This window comes from Somniosus microcephalus, chromosome 6 (genome assembly GCF_052327205.1).
Source record: "Somniosus microcephalus isolate GS21.2 chromosome 6, FLI_Smic_1.0, whole genome shotgun sequence".
NCBI classification, from domain to species: domain Eukaryota; kingdom Metazoa; phylum Chordata; class Chondrichthyes; order Squaliformes; family Somniosidae; genus Somniosus; species Somniosus microcephalus.
Window position 1 is genome coordinate 203,357,092 of NC_140992.1, and position 13,286 is coordinate 203,370,377.

Here is a 13,286-nt window from a genome sequence, read left to right on the forward strand (position 1 = left end):
TCCTGATTACACCATCTAGTGCAAACAATGTCAACATTATTTGAAACAGTGATCAGTGAAGAATGCAAACCTGTCACAGAGCCTGGGTTTAGTGGGGCTGCCATATTCTGCATTGTTATTGAAGAGTGAGAGATCTATAGATCTCCTCCGCTTTCTCTCAAGTCAGATACGTGCTGGAAACAGCTGCATTGTAGGGTTCTCAAAATTCCCACATTCCCCAAAAGTTATGGATAAAGGGACCCTGTATGGACAAGTAATTCAAAAGGGTACCCAAAATGGCTTCTGAAACCTCGTGACCAAAACGTACAGGATTTTAAAAGCAAGGCCCTGCAAAAGTCAGGCACTTTCAAAACTTGAAACGAAACCTAACATGCATGGATCTGTGAAAGACTTTGTGAAGCCAGACAGCTAGGTAAACACAGAATATGCATTCTTCATCTTGGAACAGATTAAGTCAGAATGGGCCTAATCTTGAGGCCATTAATGTTCTGCATACATAATCGGTAACAGCTCACAGTAGCTACCAAGCCAGGAAAAGGACAATTAAATTTCATAAATAACAAACAGCCAGGATATCGAAGCCATTAAACCAGGAGACAACCGCCCCAAAAGCCGTTAAAGTGGATGACCGTAATCACTTTGGATGAGCCCGCCAAAAGTTAGACAAAGGACTGACTTGATTTGGCGCGCAGATAAGGGACGAAGAACCGGGTATAATTGTAGGCCCACCGGTAGCCAAGGCCTCTCTTGCCTCTTGGTCTCTCCGCTATCTCTGGCCTCTCGCCTCGTTGCGGGCTCTCTTCTCCCTCCCCGCACCGCTCGACACCAAGGACGCCCATTACTACACCGGGGGCCAAACGCGGGAGGAGAACGAGACCCAATTCGAAAACGCACAGGACACACGGGGCCACAGGCAGACGAGACGAGACGAGACAAACAGTAAAACCGATAAAGGCAAAGAAGGGCAGCAGAAAGATGCGTTGGGGACGAGCGGGTACACACCCTGGCCTAGTTATAAGCTGGTGTTCAAAGCATGGGTAGGAAGACCAAATGACAATATAAACCGCCAACCGAGCCCCAACCGCAACAAAACTGTCGGCGACCAAACCGCCACCAGAAGAAGAAAACCCATCGCAGCAAAGTACCCAACGAAGACGTTAACGGAGGAAAAGGAGGGTACGTCGCACAAATGACTCCATCACCGCGCCCTGTGACCACGTGATGACAATGGACCTCAAAGGACAACAAGAGCGAACCCCAAAAAACACAACCGGTTTAATCAGCAGGTTTCGAATTGGTGAGCATAAATCCCTGGCCCCTCATAGCTTAATCTAGTTAGGTATTGGGGGTAGGACAAGGGTAGGGGGATTTTAATGTGTTTGTTCCCTCGATGTGCTGTGTGTTCCCCATTCCCAAATAAGTGTATTGTTTTTATATGCCTCTAATTATCCTAGTAATTCTCAGTATTGTGACTTTGTTTTGCCTTTAATAAAAATTACGGTTTCCTTGCACCAAACCAGTTGTCTACTCTATTTTCTGTATCGCCGCCGCCTGTACCTAAGTCCGGTGTCTAGAACCCAGGGGTGTGGGAGCGATTCGAACCGCTCAGGGACAGTCAGGGGCAGAGCTGACTGGGCACACGCCACCCCCTACATCATGCACGGGCGTGCTTTGGAGAGGGCGTTAAAAGGAACGGCGACATCCAAAACCGCTCAGCATATGTCAATTCGGTGTTACACACCGACTGACATCCCGATCTTCATCATTAATGGCCCAGAAATTCAGGTCCCCATGCGTGAGTACGCACGGGGTACTCACGCGTAGGCCCAACGAAAGTGCCGGTTTCGTGCATGCACTGTGCATGTGCGGGAAACCGGAACTTCTGTTCCCTTGAGAGAAGGGGTTGACAGGTGGAATGCGTGCACCGGAGAGGCAGCGTGTGCGCATCGAACTTACGTTTTTTTTGCAGGGTTCTCTGGGAGGGCAAGTCTCTAGCAGTTACACTTTTTAAAAGCAGGCGCAAGGCCTGCTTTTAACAAGGTAAGTGGTGGAATTAATTGAAATTAAAACATTTTTTCCACAGGTTTGTTATTTTTAAATACGTTAAAGAAAGGTAAGTTTATTTTTAGCCCCGTTAGAAAATGTAATTAATTTTTTCGAAAATTTTAATTATTGTTTAAAATAGTTATTTCATGTAATTTATAGTTATTTTAAAAATGTGATTAAAAAAAAATGTATTTGAAGTTTTAGTTATGTTTTGGGGCTTATAGTATTTATAGGTTTCACAGCTCTTCCTGTCAAAGTTATGAATGAAGCATTCCCTGCTACCATTGGCTCTCCATGGCTCACGTGATCCCAGGGGACGCTTCAAACTAACTGCGCCCCTGGGATACACAAGCACTGCGCACTGGCAGTTGGAGGAGGCCCAGGATCGGAATCCCACGCGGGCCCACAGCAGAACGGCCGGCGCGCTAGGTAAGTGCAGGCCGGAGGCTTGCACCCGTGGGAAGCCTCCGACCCGAATTTCTGGGCCAATATATTTGGGGCGAGTGCAGGCAACAGCAACGCAGCCGACCTGCCCAATACGATGACCGCTGCATTCCGCGCCGAAATGTCGACACACCCTCCTGTTCTACTATTGCCTCACTTTGATGCTTATTGAGATCATCTAGAAAATTTTCTACTAAGCAGTTAGCAAGTTACGCAACCCATTAAACTCCCTGTCTGTGATTGGAGCCCCCAACCTTACTGAAATGTTTGATTACCCTTTAAGCAAATTGAAAATTTAAGATAAACACCTAAAAGGTGAAGTTGTCTTTTCTGTATGCAGACACTGGTGGGTATTTTCAGGTGTAGTCAATTGTGATTTCATTATTTGAAGACCTGTATGACTCTAATAGAATCAGGATGTACTGAGGGGAAGAATGTGTATGTTCAGGAAAAACAAGCAAAAGTTTTAGATGAACAGATTTTTTATTTTCCAATGTGATAACCACATTTTCTGGAAGCAAGCTTTTACAGATCACAATGATTCCCTTTATCCTCGTATATATTAAAAATCATCAGGACAGAGATACTGAGGACATGCGGCTTGTGTAATACAGTACATATTGACAATACTTTCTATATTGGGCCTGAAGGGCCTGTTGTTCAGGAGCAGCAGCTACATTTGCCGGAGGTTTTCCCTTTACACACACAGCCATTGGCGCAGTTCGTGCATCCTGCAGGACAGCAAGAGCAGCAACCTGAGAGAGGAGAGGGCAAAGGCAGAAATCAGGAACAATGAATGAGTTCAGTGAAACAGCCCCAGACCCTCCCATTGCAGCACTCAGCTCCTCCCTAATAAACTAATCTGTGCCATATCTCCAAGTAACCCGTCTGAAGATGCCCCGCCTCAGAAGCCCTGCCTGTCAGTCTGTCAGCTGCTGCATTGGGGGTAAGATTTGGGAGCTTGTGATCTCATCAGTCTGTCTCACCCACTGTTCAGAGATCAGCTCTTCAGGGTAAACATAGAAACATAGAAGATAGGAGCAGGAGTAGGCCATTCGGCCCTTCGAGCCTGCTCCGCCATTCAATGTGATCATGGCTGATCATCCAAATTCAGTACCCTGTCCCTGCCTTTTCCCCATATCCCTTGATCCCTTTAGCCTCAAGAAATATATCCAACTCTTTCTTGAATATATTTAATGAACTAGCCTCCACCGCCCTCTGTGGCAGAGAATTCCACAGGTTCACCACTCTCTGGGTGAAGAAATTCCTCCTCATTTCAGTCCTAAATGGCTTACCCCTTATCCTTAGACTATGACCCCTGGGTCTGGACTCCCCGGCCATCAGAAACATCCTTCCTGCATCTAGTCTGTCCAGACCTGACAGAATTTTATAGGTTTCGATGAGATCCCCTCTCAATCTTCTAAACTCCAGTGAGTATAAGCCTAATCGACACAATCTCTCCTCATACGTCATTCCTGCCATCCCAGGTATCAGCCTGGTGAATCTTCGCTGCACTCCCTCCATGGCAAGAACGTCCTTCCTCAGGTAAGGTGACCAAAACTGCACACAATACTCAAGGTGCGGTCTCACCAAGGCCCTGTACAACTGTAGCAAGACATCCTTGTTCCTGTACTCGAACCCTCTTACTACAAAAGCCAACATACCATTTGCCTTCTTAACCGCCTGCTGCACCTGCATGCTTACCTTCAGCGACTGGTGCACAAGGACACCCAGGTCTCTTTGCACTTCCCCTTCTCCCAATCTATTGCCATTCAAATAATAATCTGCCTTCCTGTTTTTGCCACCAAAGTGGATAACCTCACATTTATCCACATTATAGTGCATTTGCCATGTTTCTGCCCAATCACCCAACCTGTCCAAATCGTACTGGAGTTTCCCGACATCCTCCTCGCAGCTTACCCTCCCGCCCAGCTTTGTGTCATCTGCAAATTTGGAGATATTACATCCAATTCCCTCGTCCAGATCATTAATATATATATTGTGAACAGCTGGGGTCCTAGGACCGATCCTTGCAGTACCCCACTAGTCACTGCCTGTCACTCAGAAAACAACCCGTTTATTCCAACTCTTTGCTTTCTGTCCGCCAACCAGTTCTCTATCCAAGTCAATACCTTGCCCCCAATCCCATGTGCCTTAATTTTGCACGCTAATCTCTTATGAGGGACCTTATCGAAAGCCTTCTGAAAGTCCAAATACATCACATCCACTGGTTCTCCCTTATCTATTTTACCAGTTACATCCTCAAAAAATTCCAGTAGATTAGTCAAGCATGATTTACCTTTTGTAAATCCATGTTGACTTTGTCCGATCCTGTCACTGCTTTCCAAGTGCTCTGCTATTACATCTTCTATAATAGACTCTAGCATTTTCCCCACTACCAATGTCAGGCTTACCAGTCTATAATTCCCCGCTTTTTCTCGACCACCTTTTTTGAATAGTGGGGTAACATTAGCTACCCTCCAATCCATGGGTACCGTTCCAGAGTCTATCGAGTTCTGGAAGATGACCAGTAATGCATCGACTATCTCTAGTGCCACTTCCTTAAGTACCCTGGGATGTAGACCATCAGGCCCTGGGGATTTATCGGCCTTCAGTCCCATCAATTTTCCTAACACCATTTTCCTACAAATACTGATTTCTTTCAGTTCCTCTCTTTCATCAGACCCTATGTTCCCCAGCATCTCTGGGAGGTTATTTGTGTCCTCCTTTGTGAGGACAGAACCAAAGTATGTATTTAGTTGGTCTGCCATTTCCTTGTTTCCCATTATAAATTCCCCTGATTCTGACTGTTAGGGACCTACGCTTGACTTCACCAATCTTTTTCTCTTCACATATCTATAAAAGCTTTCACAGTCAGTTTTTATGTTCCCTGCTAGCTTACTCTCATATTCTATTTTCCCTTTCTTAATTAATCCCTTTGTCCTCCTTTGTTGACTCCTAAACTGCTCCCAATCCTCAGGATTATTGCTTTTTCTAGCCAATTTATATGTCCTCTCCTTGGATCTTATGCTATCCCTAATTTCCCTTGTTAGCCATGGTTGAGTCACCTTTTTTGTTTTATTTTTATGCCAAACTGGGATGAACAAATTCTGTAGCTCATCCATTCGGTCTTTGAATGTTTGCCATTGCCTATCCACCGTCAACCTTTTGAGTGCCATTCCCCACTCAATCCTACCCAACTCGCTCCTCAGACCATCGTAGTTTTCTTTATTTACATAGAACTTCCCACCAGCTAGTTTCACATGTGGATGTTTCAGGGGCTGGGATTCCATTGCTGTGAGCTCGATTAAACGCTGCTGTTCCCCTGTTCAGGATGCGCTCCCATTTGCTCCTCTGTGAAACACCTTGAGATGTGTTTCTACATTAAGAGATGCTGCATAAATGCAAGCTGCGGTTACTGCTGTAAATCCTGGGTAAAAAATAGCATCCACAGCAATGTAGCAGCAGTAGACTAAACTTTTTTCGGTGAAGAAGTTCTGTCCTATCTGATAAGCGAAATGGTGACATTAATGATTAATTTAGTTCAATAGGTGGCGATACGGAGCATCACAGTTACAGTCCCGCCAATTGGAGCAGCCTGAAGATCGGAGCACCAACCCACCGGACTCACTCCATCTGGTCAGTGAGCATTTCCCAGCAGATTATGGTCCCGACATTAGGGTCTTTGCTCAGCGGGTGCCGTTTATTTGAGTTTCCTGGGTTGATTTAAGTATTAGGTGTTGGGATTGGAGGCAAGGTCTGAATCCTGGAAATAGGGTAAATCTGGTTCGGGTTTAGGGGCAGGATTAGGACGAGGGTTGATTATTTTGGGTTGGGGTATTTTAGGATTAGGATCAGAGTCTTGCTGGTTAGACTTGGGATTAGGGTCAGAGTTAGGGTTAGGTTTAAGTTAAGTCCCGACACTGGTTCCAAACTGATTGGAGTGAAAGCCCGGGGACCTTGTACTTTTCTATTCTGGTCCTCTCTGAGTTCTGCCCAGAACTATCCGTCACAGAAATACAATGTGAGGAGCTGTAAACAGTCCCACAGTTACTCACTTTTCTGGCAGCGTCCAGCTTTGCTGGTGGGACATCGGCAGTCGGAGCACCTGCAGGTTTGTTCACAGGAGCAGGATCCTGGAAACAGGAAAAACAAAAACATTGAGTTAATGTTCAAACCCGGAGAAATGCCCCGGTGTGGAGGAGCCCGGCTCTTTGTCCCATTCTGTTCTGCAGTTACTTTAATAAAGAGCCTGCCCTCCAATCCTGCTCCACCTCAGTGAGACTGAGCCGGGACACTGTGCTGAAAGGACTGCACTAGTCGCCACTCACCATCCAGGCAGACACAGGGCTTCGAGTCAGACATTTCACTAACTTCTTCTTCAGCTTCCAGCCCTCACCCAATCAGCGCTTCTCGATCTGGTGCCCTTTGCGGAATCGGAGCCGAGTTTTATGGGGTTGTGATCGGTGGGGAACCGGCTGCAAAACCGGAAAGGGGCGGGTCGGTCCGGGCAGAATGCACCCGGGGCACCGAAGTGAGTCAGCGGCTGAAGGTTTGAATTGCACCCGTCTCCTTCACTCACAACACGGCCCCAAAAGATTTCTCAATAACAGCAATTTCCCAACATTTCCCGTTGAATCGCCGGGTGTCTGAGCGTCTGCAACACGTTTCACACCCACGGTCTGGGGGAGGCCAGGACTGCACGTTCTATTTGAAGTTTATTGACCGATTTCACTCTAGATATTTGTTAGTTTTTGTGTTTCTGATTGCTCGCCCAGATCCTGTGTACCAGAGAGTTTCCCACTTGCCCCAATATCTACGAGAGATTCCATTAATAAAGTGCTTTCAGTGCAGCACGATTCAAAGCCACAGTGTCTGGAGAGGTGAGAATTGCCCAGTTGTCTGGTCAGTGTGAGGAGCCGGGAGCACAGGTGACCTTTGAACCGTGTGCACTTCCTGGCTGTTTAAAGACTGAACTACACTGGAGTTTGTTTTTAGTCACCCTGTAAATAATTAGAATCAGAAATGACCTGATCTAAATTGCTGTTATTAAGAAATCTTTTGGGGCCGTGTTGTGAGTGAAGGAGACGGGTGCAATTCAAACCTTCAGCCGCTGACTCACTTCAGTGCCCCGGGTGCATTCTGCCCGGACCGACCCGCCCCTTCCCCAGTTTTGCAGCCGGTTCCGCACCGATCACAACCCCATAAAACTCGGCTCCGATTCAGCAAAGGGCACCAGATCGAGAAGCGCTGATTGGGTGAGGGCTGGAAGCTGAAGAAGAAGTTAGTGAAATGTCTGACTCGAAGCCCTGTGTCTGCCTGGATGGTGAGTGGCGACTAGTGCAGTCCTTTCAGCACAGTGTCCCGGCTCAGTCTCACTGAGGTGGAGCAGGATTGGAGGGCAGGCTCTTTATTAAAGTAACTGCAGAACAGAATGGGACAAAGAGCCGGGGCTCCTCCTCACCGGGGCATTTCTCCGGGTTTGAACCGTAACTCAATGTCTTTGTTTTTCCTGTTTTCAGGATCCTGCTGCTGTGAACAAACCTGCAGGTGCTCCGACTGCCGATGTCCCACCAGCAAAGCTGGACGCTGCCAGAAAAGTGAGTAACGGTGGGACTGTTTACAGCTCCTCACATTGTATTTATGTGACGGATAATTCTGGGCAGAACTGAGAGAGGACCAGAATAGAAAAGTACAAGGTCCATGATTTCACCTGATTTAATTCCCATCAGATTGTTCAACCTAAAGAGACTCGAGGTGGTAACACTGCTGCTTAAAGAAGGGGTTTAGAGTGACATCGGAAAGAGATGATTTTATAGACTTATCACTGGAAATAGGTTTGGAGAGATACTGAGAGTAAGATATTCACCCAAACCCTCTCACATAGTGTCCTGAGGTGGGGCATCTTCAGACGGGTTACTTGGAGATACGGCACAGATTCGTTTATTAGGGAGGATAAATTTAAAACAGAAATAGACAGTTTCCTAGAAGTAAAGGGAATTAAGGGTTACGGGGAGCGGGCAGGAATTTGGACATGAGTCTAGGTTCGGATCGGTCATGGCCCTGTGGGTAGCGGAGCGGGCCCAGGGGCCGTGTAGCCTGCTCCTGCTCCTATTTCGTGTGTCTAATTCTGTTAGATGCAGGAGATGGTTCTGTGATAGTAGATTGGCGGTTAGGATCAGATCAGCCATGATCTTATTGAATGGCGGAGCAGGCTCGAGGGGCCGATTGGCCTACTCCTGCTCCTATTTCTTATGTTCTTATGTTCTTATGAGCTGAGTGCTGTAATGGGAGGGTCTGGGGCTGTTTCACTGAACTCATTCATTGTTCCTGATTTCTGCCTTTGCCCTCTCCTCTCTCAGGTTGCTGCTCTTGCTGTCCTGCAGGATGCACGAACTGCGCCAATGGCTGTGTGTGTAAAGGGAAAACCTCCGACAAATGTAGCTGCTGCTCCTGAACAACAGGCCCTTCAGGCCCAATATAGAAAGTATTGTCCATATGTACTGTACTACACAGGCCGCATGTCCTCCGTATCTCTGTCCTGATGAGTTGTCTGATTATATAAACTCATGAAATGTGAATTCATTGTTTTTGAAGTTATCATGTTTGGTATCAGTAAATAAAAAAACTATTTCAAGTTCTGTGATCAATGCTTTTCTCTTCACTAAATATATGATGTTCCTAATGACAGCTCAATGTGTAGGGAACAAGTTAGAGCCTTAACATAGAAACATAGAAGATAGGAGCAGGATTCGGCCCTTCGAGCCTGCTCCGTCATTCAATGAGATCATGGCTGATCATCCAAATTCAGTACCCTGTCCCTGCCTTCTCCCCATATCCCTTGATCCCTTTAGCCTTAAGAAATATATCCAACTCTTTCTTGAATATATTTAATGAACTGGCCGCCACTGCCCTCTGTGGCAGGGAATTCCACAGGTTCACCACTCTCTGGGTGAAGAAATTCCTCCTCATTTCAGTCCTAAATGGCTTACCCCTTATCCTTAGACTATGACCCCTGGTTCTGGACTCCCCGGCCATCAGAAACATCCTTCCTGCATCTAGTCTGTCCAGGCCTGACAGAATTTTATAGGTTTCAATGAGATCCCCTCTCAATCTTCTAAACTCCAGTGAGTATAAGCCCAATTGACACAATCTCTCCTCATACGTCATTCCTGCCATCCCAGGTATCAGCCTGGTGAATCTTTGCTGCACTCCTTCCATGGCAAGGACGTCCTTCCTCAGGTAAGGCGACCAAAACTGCACACAATACTCAAGGTGCGGTCTCACCAAGGCCCTGTACAACTGTAGCAAGACATCCTTGTTCCTGTACTCGAACCCTCTTGCTACGAAGGCCAACATACCATTTGCCTTCTTAACCGCCTGCTGCACCTGCCACAACAGGCCACATTGTATAAAATGATGCCTTAAAGGCACATTGCCCCCTGGTGCAGTCTTGGGGAAGAGGTTAAAGGCCAATCCCTTTTTCTGTGGAGCACTTCTCTGTGGGCTTAGAATCCTGTGGACTAGGGATCCTGCATCATGACAATTACAACACCAACCGCTAAAATCAAACTGAAGACGTCAGTAAACAGCCAGTTAATATTGTACAATCAGCAGCCATTTCATAGAATACATATTTAACATGGTATTTGTTATAATGAGTATTCAAGTTCGTTTTCAAATAGAGGGCTTTCTACATATTTCCTCATTTATACTTTATAGAATAATTTTACAAATTCTTCCTTCCCACATGGAGCTTCACCTGTCGGGAGCATGAGTTGGGAATTCAGGAGTGATCTGTCCTCCCACTATTTTCCATTCAGTAAAATAAAAATGGAAATGAAGCTGGAAGAGAGATTTATGTCCTGATATAATTCATTGGGGGGAGGGGCAGAAGATCAGACAACTTCCCCAGATACAGCTCAGAATCTTCCATTAGCAGTGTGGGAAGGCTGGCGATAGTTAAATTTCTAACTGATGGGGCAGAGTTATGACTGCTGTGGACTCTCTATTCACCAAATACTCACCACCCACCAAACAGAGTAACCTCTGACATGTTCAAATATTTGTGCAATGAAAAACGTTGACGTGTCATAGTCCACATGCAAGTCACTTGTTCAACCAGAGCGAAGGCTGCCAAATCTGCAAAGTAATTGGATGCAAAACTGGATGGCACACTCCTAACATGTCCAGTCATAAGATGCAGTGGTGCTGGTGTGTGCGTGTGTCTGTGTTACGAAAATCACTGCTAGCTAGAACTCCGTGTCCTGCAGGAAAATGAGGGGGAATGTATCTGCAGGCACATTTCCAAATGATGGGAGAGAATTGTTAATGGACAGGCTGCATAACATGGTTATTCAGAATTCAGTGTTGAATTAGAACTAATACTAAATTCTACTGCATTATGTGAATTTGTAATATCTAGCTATGTATACTAAAGGGTGGTGGGCCAATCTTCGCCCTTTTTCCTAACACATGTACATAGAAAGTTGACTGCAATCTACCATTTACTTCTACTGTTCATAACATTCTTTAACTAGCGACCCTTTGAGCCATCTTACAGCACCCAATCCAGTCACCTTGACATCACAGTACGACACTGAGTGAAATTAGTTAACTTCTTTTGACAGAGGCTTCAAAGAGGACAGTCACGAAGATGATTTTTGTAATACTAATTTATTTAACAAGATTGATGAAAGTGACTAGGTAATTATATGCACAATTATGAATAACGTGAATCATAATGTCTTAGCTCGCTGGGTTCTCTTGTTTATAGCTTAACAAAGTCATGTTTAATTTCTAAGATTACAGCATGGCTTGACAATGTTACACTTACAGTTTGTATTCAACACATCACTGATGAACGCCAAGCTTTGTATATTAAGGCTCTCCTGTGATATACTCACAGGCTTACAGCTTAGGCTGTCTATTAGCGCAGTATTTAGTGAATGGATATTATTACTTCCTCTGGGTTACTCAGCTTCATCTCTGGGGATGTCCATAGCAAATTGCCATTATTGCCTTCCTTTGTCAGTTGTCTTCTTGTTCAATATTAATTAAATCTGTGTGCATGTCTTTCTCTGGATTGTGATACTGTTATTTTACTCCCATGCTCAAAGACATGAACAATTAAATGAAATGTGCAATGCACTTTACAAGTTTAATTCTGCTAGGTTAAGTATTTAACCTTGCTTAGCCTTCCATCTTTCATTCTCAGCACCTTCTCTGCTTTAGAGACAATTCTCCAAAATAATCTCCAATAAAAACCATTTGATTGATTCTACATCTACCAGCTCTGAAAACCTTCCAGTTCACATGTGCCGAGCATAACCTTTCATATGTTTATTTCAGAAAGCAAATCCAACTTAGGCACAAATGACTAACAGTGACCAACCAAGGTCTCATTCAAATGGGCCGACATGTTTGGCGGCTCTAATAATCACAATTCAAGTATCTTGATGCAGACCAGGCCTTTCAAACAGGTGCTATAGAATCTAACTCTTCCAGCACCTAAGGTACATCATCAAAGCCATCTTCTGATAATATTCTTTGCTTAAAATCTTTTCTGTTGATTCCATTATTGTTTGCACTCACTTTATGTCTCGTTAATTATCATTTGAGATTTGCAATCTTAACAGATTGAGCACCTTGTGGATCTAGGGTTAATTTGCACTATTTAGTGTCTGTCTGTTGTCTGTTACATATCTGTGAGAGCTTGTTCCTGCTCCCAGAATCCCAGTATTAATCATTTTTCTTGCCAAAATAAGAACACACTTACATTGAACTAGTACTGTTGCGTTTGCAAAGATAATCCAGAGGCCGCAAGCAGAGCTCAGTTCATGTTGCTTTTAATGGCTGATCCAAACACACTCTACAGGCAAAAGCAATCGAATACCGATATCCAATGTCAGACACAATACAACGATAATAGCACTATCAAACTCCATGTGCTCAGGCCAAGGCAATCGAGTACCTATCACCAATGTCAGACATAACATTTCCTCCCCCCTCACAGAATTTCAAACATGAAATGTAGTGACAAAGTCCTGTAGGTGGCCAGGGCGAGAACGTGTATGAACAAGCCGAGGTGCGGACTGGTGAAGAGCAGGCCGAAGTGGGGACTGGTGAGGAACAGGCTGAGGCACAATATCTGCTTGAGGGTTGGCTGGCTGAGCCACATGTGCATCCCGCCACTCTGGGGGTAAGGCTTGGTGATTAGGTCCGTATAATCTCGCATCAGGGGGTGCTGGCACCTTCCGAAGGTGGCTGGCATGCCACCGAGAGCCGTCAGTGAGGCAGAAAGTGGCTGGTCCAAGTTGGCGGCTGATTTGGCGCGGGGAGGACCAGAATGAGGCCATCTTATTGTTGCGGTGAGGCCTGTGGACTCTGACCCAATCGGAGACTGAGATTGTTGTGTCCGTGTATAATAAGACACAGACTGCAGGAGAACGGTACAACAGGTGTTTACTCAACGTGGCTCACACGGGAACTGATCTGTACAGATTACTACTCAGTGCTATGGTCACTGCCGGTACTGCAGTATATATGAGCTGTAAAAGATAGTTCCCCCCTTAAAGGTATATACATTACAATTCCTCCCCTTTTAGATTAACAGTACCATAACACTCATTTAACAATTAAATATCAAACTAATTACAATGAACACTTTTAACATGCAACATTAGCTGAAAATAGTCTATTTATATATTCAGTCTTTGGGGAGGCTTCCTGATCCTTTCTGGATAGCGCCTTTCCCGAGTGTCTTGCTCTTGGTGCGGAGGCGATTCTGGCCCCCT

At 45.4% G+C, this 13,286-nt stretch overlaps 2 protein-coding genes across 2 annotated transcripts; one reads left to right on the forward strand and one right to left on the reverse strand.

Annotated features, from left to right (window-relative positions):
• Window positions 1-2,954: 2,954 nt before the first annotated feature.
• On the reverse strand, window positions 2,955-6,954 carry LOC147116378 (metallothionein-like). The gene is made up of 3 exons (XM_085991253.1): window positions 6,822-6,954; window positions 6,549-6,626; window positions 2,955-3,245 (listed from the first exon to the last, which is right to left on the reverse strand). Exons 1-3 carry the CDS (start codon window positions 6,853-6,855, stop codon window positions 3,151-3,153), a joined length of 207 nt encoding a protein of 68 aa, XP_085847379.1. The 5' UTR covers window positions 6,856-6,954; the 3' UTR covers window positions 2,955-3,150.
• A 651-nt stretch (window positions 6,955-7,605) lies between these two features.
• LOC147116379 (metallothionein-like) lies at window positions 7,606-9,127 on the forward strand. The gene is made up of 3 exons (XM_085991252.1): window positions 7,606-7,816; window positions 8,013-8,090; window positions 8,853-9,127. The coding sequence occupies exons 1-3, from the start codon at window positions 7,783-7,785 to the stop codon at window positions 8,945-8,947; spliced, it is 207 nt and encodes a 68-aa protein (XP_085847378.1). The 5' UTR covers window positions 7,606-7,782; the 3' UTR covers window positions 8,948-9,127.
• Window positions 9,128-13,286: the final 4,159 nt, after the last annotated feature.

Excerpts from the sequence above, each read along its gene's own strand:
- LOC147116378 (XM_085991253.1), bottom strand. The coding sequence starts at position 6,855 with ATGTCTGACTCGAAGCCCTGTGTCTGCCTGGATG. Across the intron at positions 6,627-6,821 it reads GCCCTGTGTCTGCCTGGATG|GATCCTGCTCCTGTGAACAA; the intron begins GTGAGTGGCGAC and ends TCCTGTTTCCAG. Across the intron at positions 3,246-6,548 it reads AGCTGGACGCTGCCAGAAAA|GTTGCTGCTCTTGCTGTCCT; the intron begins GTGAGTAACTGT and ends CTCCTCTCTCAG.
- LOC147116379 (XM_085991252.1), top strand. The coding sequence starts at position 7,783 with ATGTCTGACTCGAAGCCCTGTGTCTGCCTGGATG. Across the intron at positions 7,817-8,012 it reads GCCCTGTGTCTGCCTGGATG|GATCCTGCTGCTGTGAACAA; the intron begins GTGAGTGGCGAC and ends TCCTGTTTTCAG. Across the intron at positions 8,091-8,852 it reads AGCTGGACGCTGCCAGAAAA|GTTGCTGCTCTTGCTGTCCT; the intron begins GTGAGTAACGGT and ends CTCCTCTCTCAG.